Source organism: Microchirus variegatus (assembly GCF_963457635.1).
Source record: "Microchirus variegatus genome assembly, chromosome: 6".
NCBI classification, from domain to species: domain Eukaryota; kingdom Metazoa; phylum Chordata; class Actinopteri; order Pleuronectiformes; family Soleidae; genus Microchirus; species Microchirus variegatus.
Window position 1 is genome coordinate 9,928,955 of NC_139807.1, and position 15,446 is coordinate 9,944,400.

General features: G+C 41.6%; 1 protein-coding gene across 1 annotated transcript in view; it reads right to left on the minus strand.

Moving 5' to 3' along the window:
• The window catches only part of ccdc88b (coiled-coil domain containing 88B), a gene marked incomplete at both ends in the record, with an annotated part of 44,884 nt that overhangs the window by 13,567 nt on the left and 15,871 nt on the right, over positions 1–15,446 (minus strand). The window contains 12 exons of the mRNA XM_083891442.1: positions 16–293; positions 1,259–1,420; positions 2,651–3,052; positions 4,059–4,218; positions 4,384–4,724; positions 7,230–7,409; positions 8,195–8,890; positions 9,426–9,494; positions 9,800–9,936; positions 10,164–10,350; positions 10,706–10,852; positions 13,575–13,733. Coding sequence (XP_083747568.1) covers positions 16–293; positions 1,259–1,420; positions 2,651–3,052; positions 4,059–4,218; positions 4,384–4,724; positions 7,230–7,409; positions 8,195–8,890; positions 9,426–9,494; positions 9,800–9,936; positions 10,164–10,350; positions 10,706–10,852; positions 13,575–13,733 — 2,918 coding nt within the window. The remainder of the gene's footprint in view (positions 1–15; positions 294–1,258; positions 1,421–2,650; positions 3,053–4,058; positions 4,219–4,383; positions 4,725–7,229; positions 7,410–8,194; positions 8,891–9,425; positions 9,495–9,799; positions 9,937–10,163; positions 10,351–10,705; positions 10,853–13,574; positions 13,734–15,446) is intronic.

The window sequence follows — 15,446 nt, forward strand, 5'->3', positions numbered from 1 at the left end:
GAGTGAGTGTTATACCTGGCCTCCAGCTCCCTGTGCTGGGCCTCCAGGCTACGGTTATTGCTCCTCAGCTGAGAGTGCTTGTCCAGCAGCTCCTCCAGCTCCGCCTCCTGCTGCTGCTGCAGCGCCGTCATCCGCTCGTGGTCCCGCCTCAGCGCCTCCACCCTCGCCACCGACTCCTCCCGCTCCCGCACCCACACTTTGGACTCGGCCTCGAGAGTCGCACAACGAGCGTCGCACTGGCTGCAGCGCGCTAGCGCCGCTGAATGCTGGGAGCTCAGTGATGCTTGGTCCATCTTTTTTGTTGTTGTTGTTGTTTTCGTACAGAAGAGAGAATAGATAAGAATATTATTACCCACTGATGGGCAATTTGTTGTGCAGTCAGCAGTATTCACACACATCCAACAGACAGGAAACAACAAAGGATTAAAAAAAACATGAAAACACACTACAATTCAACCAGGCAAAGAATGAAGAAATTGAATAAAATACTTAAATAAATAGCAGTATGATCCGTATTAGGATAAAACACTACATTTGTGGGGGGGGGGGGAAAGCCAATAAAAGAACAATGATGAAATCACATGGAATTATTTAAGAAGCCAGTGGCAGTGGGAATAAAAGACACTCTCTTACAATCTTGTAATTCTTTGCTTAAATCTCAAATGAATCTTCAATTTAAACTGCTCTTTTTTTTTCTTTTTTTTTTACATAATATTGTCTGTAAGGCAAGGCAAGTTTATTTGTATAGCACTATTCATACACGGGACAACTCAAAGTGCTTAACAAAGGCAGAGAAATACATTAAAATTAAAATAGACATTAAAATCATGAGCGATAAAAATGGGATTTGCCAATAAAAGTGAATTTAAAAGACAAGAATTTAAGAAAAAGCTGCAGGAAACAATAATGTTTTGGGGCCTGATTTAAATGAGCAGATTGTCTGTCGTTAGTTTGAGTCTGATGACTGAAATAGCCCATATACTTTTACTATTTATTTATACATATAGGTTTATTTAGTATCTCATACAGTAGATGATAAACTGCTTTGTGCTTTTGAGGTGCTGGTTAATGACTATTGCTGAACCAAAAACACTAATTTATCATGCAGACATGAGAGTGGTACTGATTTTCTCCAATTTACAAAACATCCCCATTTCTTACATTCCTATAATGTAACAGGTCTTTCAAACAGATCTGATGTGGATTGTGTGAAGGGAATTCTCAAGTGTGCTGTGCTGCATGATCCTGCTGTGGTCACCTGCAGCTGAGTGTTGAGCGTCTGCAGTCGAGTGCAGGAGTCCTGCAGGCTGAGGGAGTGTCGATGCAGCGCCTCCAGCTGCTCTTTAAGGTGCTCGCTCATCTTCTGAGACTGAGACAAACGCGACAGCAGTGCCTCTTGTCCGTCGACCGCCACCGCTTTCTGCACGGACGGAAACATTCACAGCCACATTACAAGTGAATTTTGCAGCTGAACAATTACAGTACTGTGATTAAAAATGCATGAGATGAAATTGATCGTCTGTAGGTGAATATGGAGAAATATAAAATCTAATGAAGATTAGAAATGATGATGAGGGGGGTAAAAATGGTACTTTATAAATGAGCTGAAGGTGTTTTATCTTAAATTAAAAAGTCCTAGCAGCACAGCGCAAACTCGGCTCTCCTCCTGTTTATACAGCGTGAACTTGCTTATTTGAATATTTTTAGTAATGGCAGTGTGACAACACATTTCACAACACGTGTGCGTGGTTGAGGGGCTTCGTGGCTCGGCTCAGGTGTGTGATCGCGCACACTTTGAATTCCTTCACATGTTTCACGAGCACCTGGACAAATCACGCCGCTTCACAGGGGATTTTCGCTCCTATCACTCCATCTTTTTGATTTGCACTTTTTTTTTTGTCAGTATTTCACCATTTTTCCCAGCTTATGGTATGGTGTAAATTTGAAATGGTAATGCTTCAGTATTTCCGTTTGGTGCTACAAAAAAAACAAAGGAGTCAGACAAAGAAAAAGAGTCTGGATGCCACTGGGGGTTTCTTGATTAACAGCTCAAGGCCAAAAGAGGTAAAATAATCTAATATTTATTTATAAAAAAATAAAATAAAATTTGAGTGTGGCACTGGAGGAATTGAAGCATAAAGGTGACAGTTGTCATCTTATGTCATCATTCCTAATCTAAAACTTTAAATCCTGACAGCGTTAATGCAGGCTCATACTGAGCAATGCAGTCAATGAAATACCTGACCTTGGCACCGCTGGAGCCGCCCCTTACTGCCTGACGTAAGACATGAGACATAATGTGTGTGTGTGTGTGTGTGTGTGAGAGAGAGAGAGAATAAGAGCTAAAGCACGAGAGCAGCCGCGGAGATAAGGAAGATTAACAGTCGCCGAGGTGACATTATAAAAACTGATGAGCAGAGATAAAGCAGTAGCTTTAGAAATAAAGTGCTGCACTTGTGGGAGTCGACTGTGGGCTTATAGTCGTCAAACATCCCCAGAGCAAGAATTTCAACATACAACAGATACCTGGCTCTCTCACGGACGTCACACAGAGCGACAGAGACGCACCGGAGATGAGACTCAAAGTCTGACACAAGCACGTGTGTCTTATTATTCACATAAATGTATGTGTTAAAATACGGCTACACACCTCTTTCTCCAGCTCTGTCAACCTCTCACTCAGTTGCTTCTCTGTCTCTTTTGTGGCATAATCATGACTCATGGGAAGGTCATGACCTTTGTTTGCTTCAAGGGATTCGTGTCCCGGAGGCGACATGTCCTGGTTGTGTGTCTGACGAATGTGCGTGTTGTTTGACACGTCTGCATTTAAATCCGACACAGTGTCCACACCAGTGCTTGTTCTTCGCTTTTCCAACAGGAGGAGAGACTCGCTCTCCTTCAGGCACCGGGACAGCGACTCTGTCCTCTCCTGTGATTGGCTGAGGGACTCTGTGGCTACCTTTAGCTCAGCATCGGCTTTTTGTAGCTTCTTGCTCAGGCGTTTTACGTCAGCGGAGAGTTCCTGAGAGTGTGCACGCTCACTGGAAAGGTCCTGATAAGAGATATCGGTTGAAATACAGTGTTTAGAGATTTATTTATCCTGTGGAAAATAAACGGAATGTAAAGCACAAATCTAAACACCATGTTATGTTATGACCCAGTTCCACACTGCATACTAATTATATACTATACTAATATACACTACCATTCAAAAGTTTGGGGTCACTGAGAAATGTCCTTATTTTGGAAGGAAAAGCTCTTTTTTTCAATGAATATAACATTAAATGAATCAGAAATACACTCTATACAACAACTATTCTAGCTGCAAACATCTGTTTTTTAATGGAATATGTACATAGGTGTATAGAGGCCCATGTCCAGTGTTCTAATGGTACATTGTGTTTGCTAATCGCTTTAGAAAGCTATTGGATGATTAGAAAACCTTTGAAAACCCTTGTGCAATGATGTTAGCACAGCTGAAAACAGTCTTGCTGGTTAGTAGAAAACATTGTGGGAACGTTTCATAAATTTCACACTAAGAATTCAAACACTTCAGGTAGTGATAATAAACTCACTTCACATGTGATCTGTGACAGAACTGTTTTGATTCTTTCTTTCTTTCTTTCCTTTTTCCACCTGAGCAGATACTTTATTTCCCATGTGCTCTGCATTGTGGAACAACGCTGTTCGTCCTTTTCAAATGTGAACACACTAAATTAGTGCATGCTCTGTGATCTAAAGGCATTATATTACTGAGGAAAAATAGAAAAATGCATAGAAACATAATCAAATTGAATTGTTTTTGTGACTTTATGTGCACTTTGTCACAAACTGACTCTTTGTTTGCATAGTAAGCTTCTGCAAAAACATGGCAGCGCAAGATGACGGCCTCTGTAAAGCAAGGCCCCTGAGTATATTCCACGTCTGCCAATAAAACCTTCGAAATGTTACACACTGGACCTTCAATTTAAATTCCCACCATCTAAATCGGGAAGAAAGAAAACCAGATTCCTGCAGCCGTGATTACTGTCAGTGACTTAACTACCAACCGTGCTCACCTGGGACAGTGAGATAATCTTGGCCTGAGCGTCTGTGTGCTGCTCCTCCAGCTGCTGTTTACCCTCCTCCGTGCTGCTCAATCGAGTGCTGAGTTCTTTCTCCAGGTCGTGCAGCCGAGTGCAGAGCTCCTTAGACTCCGACAGCTGCTGACACACACGTCTGCACACCAGAGGGTTGAAATGAAATGACGACAGAATTGACATTGCAGATAAATGCATGATGCAGCACAGAGCACTCCCTCGTGCCTTGTGAACTTAACCGTGCACCTCCCCTCTTGATAAAGGTTAAATGTGTCTACAGGAATGTGTGTGTGTGTGTGTGTACCTGTGCTCAGCATCCAGGGCACAAGCTCTTTGGTTGCTGTGCTCCAGGGCCAGGGTGGTGCTCTCTAGCTGCTGCCTCAGTCTCGCCACCTCCCTCTCTCTCTGCCTCCCCTCCTTCCGTTGGCCATCCAGCTCCAGCTGACACGTATCTTTCTCCTGCTCCAGCCGCGTGGCCTCCAGCAGCGCCTGGTCTCGCGCTCTGGCCAGTGATTCGGCCTCCAGGTTCGCCTCACGGAGCTCTGCCTCCAGCACTTCTTCCCGACGGCGAGAAGTGTCCAAACTGCGTCCGTGTCGTTGTAGCTCTGCTTTGAGAGTCTGGATGGTGTGATCCAACTGGTCAGTCTGAGCAAGGGGGAAAGATGGATAATTTGTTTTTTTAATCCTCAGTTTAAAATAGACACATACTAATGCCCTGAATGGAAACCAGTTGGGTTGTGATATGTTGCAATACATTTTTACTATTTCTGTTTTCCTTACCTTTAGTTTTCTGTTCCTTCCTGTTTTATTTTGAAGCTTTTCCTTCCTGTGTGTACCTTGTCGAGTTTTGCTTCCTGTTCCGTCTTTCCCTTTTGATCGTCTGTCCTGCCATAATGTGTTTCACCTGTGTCTTATTATCCTTGCCTCCCTCGTGTATTTAGTCTCTTGTGCTCCCCTGTGATTTTGATTCAGTTCAGTTTGTTGCTGCAGTTTTTCCCCATGTGTTTCCTGGTCTTGTTGCCTGTGTTTCTACTCCCTGTCTTTTATTAAACACTTGTTTTGTTCATTTTTGCAACCTGCTTTTAGGTCCTACATTTTTTTTTGCACACTGTCAATATTTGGATAGTACAAGCAGGGTGAAATATGTAATTTTATTCCTCAAACAATAGTACTTCAGAAAATAATGCTATTTCCAAAAACAACATATGGTTTTCTTTGTCTAGCGAGAGGAGTGGAAGTAGGGTGAAAGTCAAATGGCTAAAAATCTGCTGCCAACTAGTAGTTGAATATTTATATACAGCATAAAACAAATAATAGTCAATAATATTTCCATGTTGATACTAACACCCCTACTCTATGCACAGGTAAAAAATAATGGACAATTAAGGAACATCTATTCACCATTAACTAGGTGCTTACGAACATGCATATATATAAGTAGCAAACTAGCCCTTTATTAGTAAATATTAAGCACATATTAACACCTTATTTAGGAAAAATCTGTACGATGTCAACAAGTGGCAAAAAAATTATGAAATAGAGACACAAAACAGACCAAATGTGTAGAACAATTGACTAAAAAAACTTACTTGTTCTATTATTGTTGCTATATTTCAAAATCATCACAGGGACGTGTCTGTGTTTAGTAGTTTGGTAAAGCTAAACAACAGCAAGCAAGCAAAGGGGCTAAAGTGGATATGTTTCAGCCAAAGTAAAGTTTACTCATGTCCTCATGCTCAGAATTTTCAAACGTAAGAGAAATATTACAGGAAACAGGTTTATAATTAACATTTCTGCTCGGCTATGCTGATAAACAACTTAAATGACAACAGTGTTGACTGGACGGGCGGATGGACCTGTGTGTTGAGTCTTTGTGGTTGCCAGTCCTCTTTGTTAAGTTTGTTCATGTCGTTGGTTTTGCTTGTGCTCGAGTTTGTCTCAGTCAGTTTTGCGTCTGTTTTGTTCAGCAGTGTTTCTGTGATGTTTGTCTACTTTAGTTCCCCTGTTCTACCCCCGGTTATCCCCCATGTCTCTATTTTGCTCTGGGCTTTCTGTTTGCCTGTCGACCTGCCAGCCTGCCTTTTGCCAACCTGAGACTCCAGGCCTGTTTATTTATGAAATATTCCTTACTACACATGGACCTTGGCTTTTCCAGAGGGCCCTGTAAAGCATAACCGCTACACTTGATCTTTCTCTTGCCCTTTCAACTCTCACAGTCCGTGGATACAGACAGCCTGATTCTACTGCAAGTTTTTTGGAGTTAAATGAACATTTCCTCGCCACTGTTGCCAAGTTGCTGCTTCTGGAGAAATGTTAGGTCTCAGTAAATGATATTGTAAAGGATAGATATAACTATAACTAAAAATATACGTACAGTGAATTTTGAGAGAGGGTTTTGGTTCGTAGACACATGGTGTGAATACAACTTCCACAGTAAAGGTGGAAAACACAGTAGCATTGGAGGCAGGGTTATGTACGACTCACTTGCAGTGGAGATATTCATGAAAACCCTTTATGCTATTTATTTAACGCTGACTTAGCGCTATTCTTCTCCTTAGCTTGCAATTTCTGTGATGTCTCACGCTCTTACTGTAACTAGCACATTAAACACAGTGTTTCCAAAGACCTGCAGTGGAGTGTTATGGTTAGATTTTTACTGAAACTACGTTTGGAAAAATACCCTAAATACGTAAATATTCTCAGGCTGCGACGTCTCCTCCGAGTGTGGAATTGTATCAATATGTAAATAGTGAAGTTTCAAAACTGACTTTGTTTAGTCCACACTGGGGTGTGTAAAGACATCCAATTCACTTCATACTGTCAGTTCCTCCTCCAGCTGAACAGTCCCTCTCTCTGTGGTTTAAAGAGAAATCTATCTGTCAAATAAAATCCCCGCCTAATGCAAGGAAGTGTGTTGTTGTTTTTGCTGTTGTTTTTTCAGAAAAACTAACATTATGCTCTGTCTTCTGAATTAATGAGTCAAGTTTTCCCTTAAAAAAATGTATTTCTATGTTGTTTTTTTCCTGAATTAAGGGGATACAAAGAAACCTATTCCCTTTTCTGGTTAGTTTAATCCAGTTTAACCTTAGTCTGTCCTAAAGTAAAGAGACAAAAAAAAGTTTGTGTATGTGTGTTTTTGGACTCGCCAACCTTGCGCTGGGTGGTGCGCAGTGCGTCCACCGTGCTGCGCAGCGTCTCCTTGTCTCTCTCCAGTGCTGCGCGCTCCCCCTCCAGAGTGGCGATGACCGTGGTCTGGATCCTGTGGAGCTCTGCTTGGCTCCGCAGGCGGCACAGCTCCTCCTCCATGGCCAGACCCTCAGACTGAAGAACCTGAGACACAAACAAACAAATGAATTGATTCGTCCAAAACACTCACACACGTCTGTACATACACACGGTTATCACTTTATTAGGTGCTGCCACTTGTTGACTTTGTTGCGCTGCTGAACTGTATTGCATCATACAGACGTAGGTTGTGTGTGTATCTCCACTCGTACTTGAAATAAACTTTCCCAGCAAAATATCTGACACTTATAGACAGTAAATGTTCTAGATTTAAATAAATTGTAAACTCCTGATTATAACTCCTGAGGAGAAGATCAGATGATTCTCAAACCACACTAAGAATCTACAATGACTCATTTCTAAACCATGATGATGCATGTTTAAAATCCTTGTATGAAACCCATTTATGCCGTATGTATATATATGTATATATATATATATATAGAGGGAATTATAGAGGGAAAATTGTATATATATGTATATATGTATATATATATACATATATATACAATTTTCCCTCTATAATGATGGTTGAAATTATAAGCTCCTGGCAAAGTGGTGAAATTAGTCCATGCTGTGGCAACCTGTATAATTGTATGAATCAATACCTTCATATATTTCTCATATAATTTCCAAAGCTGTTATAAAACCATGTTGAGAACATGTTATTTAACTTGATGAGAGACATTTCTTGGCTCCCTCAAAGCATGCTGGGTGTTTTCTTTTTCTCCCCTCATCCATTCATCACCTGCTGCATGCACCAGGTCTTTGACATCCACCACCTTAACTCCTCTATTAGCATATAATAAAATGTGTCCATCCATCCATACCTGTATTTGCCTGCGGGCCTCTGCCAGATTGTCTGCAGCTCTCCTGAGGCGCTGCAGCTCAGCCTCCAGCACCACCAGCCTCTGCTCAGCCTCCCACGTTTTCTTGCTCTGCTCTCCCAGGTTGGACTGCAGGTCCTGGGCCACAGTCGCCTGCCTGTCAGCCTCCTCCTGGGCCTTCTGGAGCTGCGTTACCAGAAGCTCCACATCAGGAGCAGGCAAAGGACATGCAGCCTGGTCTACTGCCTCCGTCTCTGGGTTCTCGTCTACACTTTGTGGATGCTTTGGGGACTCCGAGCTTGTTGATAGTGCGAGCTGGTCTTCCTCTTGCTTGCTTACTTTCCGCTGTCTCTCCCTGTCTTTATGTCCTCCCTCTGCCTCTTCCCTTCTTTTGGGCTTGAGCTCTCCATCACACATTTCATCCTGAATGCGGAGAATTTCCTCACCAACTCCTGCCTCCCTCTGTGTCCCAATGATTTCCCCTCTTCTCTCCCTCCCCTCTGTCACCTTCACCCTGCCTTCCCCCTCTCCCCGGCAGGACTCCGAGCCTTGGACTCCTCTCCCCTCCCTCTCCTCCTCCTCCTTTCTGACTGCCTTCATTCCTTCGATGTTTGTCTCGTCTTCAGAGTGTTGCAGTTTGCTCACAAATTGTTCAAGGTTCCGTTTCAAAGTAGCATTTTCATTCTTCAAGTTGTAGAACTGAAAAGTATAATGGGAGAAACATTTTAATGTCTTTCTTTTAATAAAAAAGTATTGAAGAAAACTGAACTTTAAGGCATCGTGAGAAAAAGCAAAACCCTTCCTTTCACAATTGATACAATAAAGAAGAATCTGACAAAAGAATATGAAAAAGCAAATTATTAACTGATTTGAATAGTTTTAAATTGGTCGATTATAAAGAACATGAAGTTGCGGCTCTCACTTTTCCAGTAAACTTATCCCTTATTCCAATTTGAGGTTCAAAGATGTTGCTGGTGTTGGAATGTTTGATTTGATTTTGTGTTTAATTGATGATGTTGTTTGATTTAAAGTAAAATTTGATGAGTGTAAGGACACTAAGCAATTTCAAGGCTTTTATGATTACTCAGTATTTATGTTTTGATGATATACTTTGTTTTTATTTTGTGAGTTTCTTAGCAAAGTAGCATGATGAACACGATGTATAACAAAAGGCCCACGGCGACCTTGAGTGTTTTGAAAGGCGCCTTCAAATATAATGCATTATTATTATTACCTCTGTGAGTATGTTCTGATGCTCCATCTCCAACCAAGCCAGCTCATCCTTAGTATCTGGTGAACCAGCCTGCATTGGACAGGAGATTCACACTTCACTCCAACAGCTCAGGGAGACTTATGGATGTCATATACTAGTATCACCATGAAAAGGATGCTACTGGTCAATGTATTTTATATACATGTGTATACAGTACATATAAATATATATATATATTATGTTCTAGTCTAACAGTAGATGTTCTGTTGAGTTAAACATTGTTTTCCAAAAGCTCTGAGTTTCTTCTTTCTGTATCGCTATTTATAAGCTGCTTTGACCTCAAACCTGTAGCAAGCGAGAGATAAACGGTTATAGATTTTCTTGAGAGTCATGACCTTCAAGGGCTGATCCTTGACCTCCTGCAGCGCCTGAAGCTCCTCCAGTTGCCGCCTCAGCTCGGCGTTCTCCTGCTCCGCTCCGAGCAGCCTCAGCGTTGACGCCTCACCCACTTCCACGCTCAGTGGCTGTTGATCTGAGACAGGGGAAGGAGTAAAAGAATTATTATTAAAAAAGAAAAAGAGCAGTGAAGAGAGGAAAAGGCAGAGAGATGGGAAAAGAAAGAGAAATGAATACATTAAGGGATTGACTTGATTATTGATAAGTGATCACCTGAGGGCCAGTAAAACCTCAGCACATTTTCTCTTATCAGTTAATTAAAATGTCTTAAATGGCAATGTGCAGAGAGGCAGGTGCTCTGACCAATCAATCCGCTCAGCTCCTCGTCAGAGTCCAGTTCTGATTGGAAGAAAATTCGGTGAACTGCAGCGACGGGGGCATGAACGCTGCCACCAATGCCGCTGCCGCCGCTGCAGAGCCTCAGGTCTGCCTCCAGGCTCATGTTCAGCTCCAGCAGTTCATCAACTCGCTGCCTCTCAGTGTCGCGATCCTACACACACACACAAACACACACAAACAGGGAAAAAAACTCTCATTAATACAAGGGCTAGTGTCTACAATTTTGAATTGTGAAAACTAATATGCAGCACATTCTTATAAAATGTGGAATACAATTACCAAAGATATTAAATCTGCCCAATCTTTAAACATTTTTCTTCAAGCTGTATTTTAATTTATCAGATAAAACAAATCAGTGAATCAAAACATATACACAACATGCATAAATATTTAATAAAAAAATATTTAACTGTTACTGTAATCAAACGTCTACATACACACAGCATCATATACACCAGAAAGCAACAGGACAAGCAAATAAATATTCCACACGTGTCAACGCTCACCGCTTCCACGTCCATGATTTTCTGGCGCAAGAAAAGATTGTCCCTCTCCAGCTCCCTTACAGACGAACAACGCGCCCGCGCTCCGGCCAGCTGCTCTTCCAGGAGAGCTTTGGTCTCCTGCAGAGCCGCACACAGCTGCTGCTGCTCCTGCAGGGGGCGCAAGGGCACAGGGACAGGAAACATGAAACTGAACGATGGCTGAACAGTACATCGAAATTTTAGCTAAATAGCGCAAAACCATTCCCTCTGATATTGTGATTCGCGTCGCAATTTCCTGTCAAAATAATGGCAATTAGATATTTATTCAGAATCGCCCATTGTGTTTGTATACATTATACAAAAGAGCTGCAACAGTGAATTGATTATTAATCAGTGAGCAACTTAATGGTCAACTAATAATCAGTTCATTGGTTTGAGTGCTCTGGTTTTTCAGCTTCATGAATGGGAATATTTTCTGGTTTCTTTGCTTCATGTAACAAATGCCATGTTTCCACTGACTCGACTCGCCTCAGCATGGCACGGTTAAGTTCTTAAATGAGCTGAGTAGGTACTATGCATGGCGCACATTCCAAACTTATTCTATTCATTTTAGTTTTTTAATCATACCTGTTTGTACCTGCAGGAGAATTAAATATATATATATATATATATATTCTGTACTAGCATCAAAGATAACCGTAATATCTTGTAATATCAACCAATTTAAGGGACTTTTCAGTGAAATCTCTTCGTCTTCTTGAAGTAAGGGTTGCTCCAATCTCTAAAACTTGATATTTGATGGTTTCATCAGCTCAAATTCAGTATAACTCTGGTCTTATTATGTCATTTCTCTCCCTTGTGTCGCTCAGTAATCATCGCAACCTCACAGGCACAGAGTAACTGCTGTGATCTAAACACACTAAAATAATAAAACAATAATAATAATAAACACAAGCAATCAGACGGTAAACAATTTCCCCCTGATCTTTTTAAGTGCTTAATTTGATTTTAATAAAAAAAACAACAACACACCAAAGACTATAAATGTCAATGTGTGTGAATGATTACATCTAATAATTACCAGAACTATTAAAACGAGGCTTAAATGTCACGATCTGGTGTTTTCATCTGCATATTAAGATGTAACGTTGGCTCGTCTGCAAAACTTTACTGTGAGTTTGTCAAAAATGAATTATGAATCCAAACACAACAGAAATTCCACCTGTCTTACACCTCTGGCTGTCACAGGGACACAAAGTAAATCATAAAAGACGGAGAAGGTGACAAAGAGGACACTGAGGAGTTTTACAAGAATATGAGCACATTCCCCCCCCCCCCTTCAGAAGAGTTATACTGCCACAGAATAAATCTCATTTGAGTGTAAAAGTTCCAATAACTGAAGCCATACTCCTGCTGTTTGTCAGAGAAGCCACTCCAGGCTGTAAATCCTGATGACATCACTCAATATAATCTCATTCTCCGACTTTGATCATAAACTCACTCTTGACTGAAACGCTCACAGCCGTGACATGGAATGTGCAGCTTTTCAGATTAAGTGGTGCTACGGACACAACGGCATATTTTTGTGAGAAACCTGGAACATTTTTTTTTTGTTCAGCATGTGCACTGCTCAAAAATGGAACACTGAGAGGGTAAATACTGTACAGTATGTTCAGTATTGAGAATAAACACATTATATTGACAGCATGCTGTGCTTTCAAATAATGTCCAAAAACAGACAGTGTTAAGGTCTTTATACTTTGACATAGCATTTGAAATGAATTCGAGATGTGAAAAGTCTTTTGGATTTAGTTGGCAGTGGAAAGATGAATAAATTGGTGTTTGGAAGCGAAAGCTTTAGGGATTTAAAAGTTTTTTTTTAGAGATGTAAGGTCTGCAGTTTGTATATATATATATATATATGTATATACTTTTTCTGTATTATTATTATTATTATTTATGGGACGATGCATATTGATAAACATTAAAATGTAAAATATGCCAGGTTGTAGCCTGAGGCTAATTTCCACCTGTAGTCCGTTGGCAGGTGGGATACAGGGGATAAAAATGAAAATACATTCAGGGAAACCAAAAAATTTGGACATGAGAGCTCACAAAAATACAAAGGTTACATAAAGGAAGAAAGCTACATACATATATACATATATATATATATATATATATATATACATATATATATATGTATATATATACACATATATACATATATGCATATATATACATACATGCATAAAAAACAGCTGATAATAAAGTACCCGTGACATGGGATGACAGTGCAGTGCTTAATGTAGAGGGGTAGAGGGAGAGGTCAATTATTGTTCCCAGTATAGAAAATATAAAGTGCTCTGTAGCATAATGGCTCGCACTCTGGTGGAAATGGTCATTAATGTATTGCGCAAACCCTCTTTCACGTCATTTCAGAAAATGTGTAGCTGCACATGTTTGGTGCGGCTTGAGCCTCCTCTCACTGACGGTGGGACACTGTTCCAAAACGCACTAAGAAGAAAAGTCACCAGAGCCACTGCTAGACTTCTGTTTAATAAACTCTGTCAGTGGCAGAGGTGCTAATCCGTGTAAAACTGTATAAATCAGGCAAGCAGGTTGTGAGGCAGTGATGATAAGGAATATGGTTTTTGAGTGTGTGGAACTGTGTCTTTGCAAACGTGACGACTGTAATTGTGTTTGTCTGTTTCAGTAAAGGCAGTGTGAATATGTTTTGCGCCGCATAGATTACCATACGTGACATACTGCCAACGCAGTTTGAATGTACATTATTTTGTGGTATATATCACACACTGTGCCTTGTTAGCTGTGTGCTTGAATGTGTGTGTGTGTGTGTGTGTGTGTGTGTGTGTGTGTGTGTGTGTACCTTCAGTTGAGTGCGCGTGAGCTCCAGGCTTCGCAATCTGTGCTTACAACTCTGAAGCTCAGCCTGGAGCTGCTCGGCGCGTGTAGCTCGCTCTCGGGCGCAGTCCAGCTCATCCCGCAGTGCACGCATGCCCCTCACCTCACCCTGCAGAGAGCGGTTCTGCACACACACACACATTCAAACAGCAGTGGATGAGGTCAAAAAAAGGTTGTATACAGATCTAGGATACGCAGCAGAGCAAATGTTGACAAAGTCTGATATAGAAAGATTGAATGCGTGTGTGTGTGTGTGTGTGTGTGCTTGCACGTACAGTAGCAGAATGAAAACAATCCTCACAAAGAGCAAATGTATTTTGTCGTTTTCTGTTATTTTTAATGAGAATTTACTGAGCGTTACTTATGGGTTTCTTCATCTCCATTCACTGTGCATTTCTTGCCTTGTCAATTGCTATTGCAACAAAAAAAAAAGAGTGATTGACAAAATATTTCAGCAATTTGAATTAGGATAAAGAAATAAAAATAATAAAATTTCCTCATTTGTACATATTTGGTACAATACTGTCGGACCGTCCAGACCTTATACACAGTCTGGGCGCTGCTCATGTGGCGACCGGCAGTAGGATCCTTTGTTCCTGTGGTTGAGTGTTTTTTATGTACTGTTCGTCTCACATGGGCTAGATTTTAGTCCCAATTGCTGTTGAGTTGGTGTCTGGAGAGATGGAGATTTTATTTCGCCTGTTTTTGGTGATCTTGTCCATGAACTTTGTGTGGAGTTACGGGCATTCACAAACAATTCGATACACACGTGAGTTTCTTTTGAATGAAAAATGGATTCACCAGACCCTGGATCCTAAACTTTTCCCAACTCAGATCTCCAATATCAGTCCGGAGATATGGAATAATAATTCTGAGATCGCAAGGACTAACTCCCAGAAGGTGGTCAACAAAAGGAAAAGAGGGAAGAAAGGCGGAGTGCGTCAGCGGCTACGGAGGCAACTTCATAACAACCGCATCCCCCTGCCTTCTATTATTCTCGCTAACGTCCAATCACTAAGGAATAAAATTGATGGGTTACATGGGCATGTCACTCATCTGCGGGAATATCGGGATGCTTGTCTTTTGGGCTTCACTGAAACGTGGCTTTCCGCCTCGGATTCTGACGCTTCACTGGATCTTACTGGCTTCGGAGCTCCAATTCGACTGGACCGGGACAGCGAGGTAACACACAAAAAACAGGGAGGGGGTGTGTGCCTGTACATTAACCGAAGATGGTGTAACAACTTCACCGTGTGTGAGAAGTTGTGCTTGCCGGACATTGAGCTCCTGTCAGTGTCTCTGAGACCCTTTTATCTTCCGAGGGAATTCCCTCGTGTCTACGTCACTATTGTTTACATACATCCCAGGGCAAACGTGGAAGTTGCAGCCAATACCATCTCGAGAGTGATTCAGTCCCTCCAATCAAATTCTCCTGATGCTCCCAATATAATTTTGGGAGATTTTAATCGCTGTAACTTAAAGAAAACACTGAACAGTTTTTATCAGTATGTCAATTGCCCTACGCGTTATGAGAAAACGCTGGACCTCTGTTACGGCTCCATAAAGGGAGCATATAGGTCCGTGGCGGGTCCGCCCCTCGGATCTTCTGACCACAATACGGTACATCTTCACCCTGTCTATAAGACTGTGCTGAGGAGGGAGAAGGTGCGCAGTAGGCAGGTGATGCTCTGGAACGAGGAGTCCTCTCTCGCCCTGCAGGGGTGCTTTGATTGCACCGACTGGTCGGTTTTCACAGACTCTTCGGACGATATAGATGAACTGACGGACGTGGTATGCAGCTACATCTCCTTCTGCAGAGACAATGTCATTCCAACCA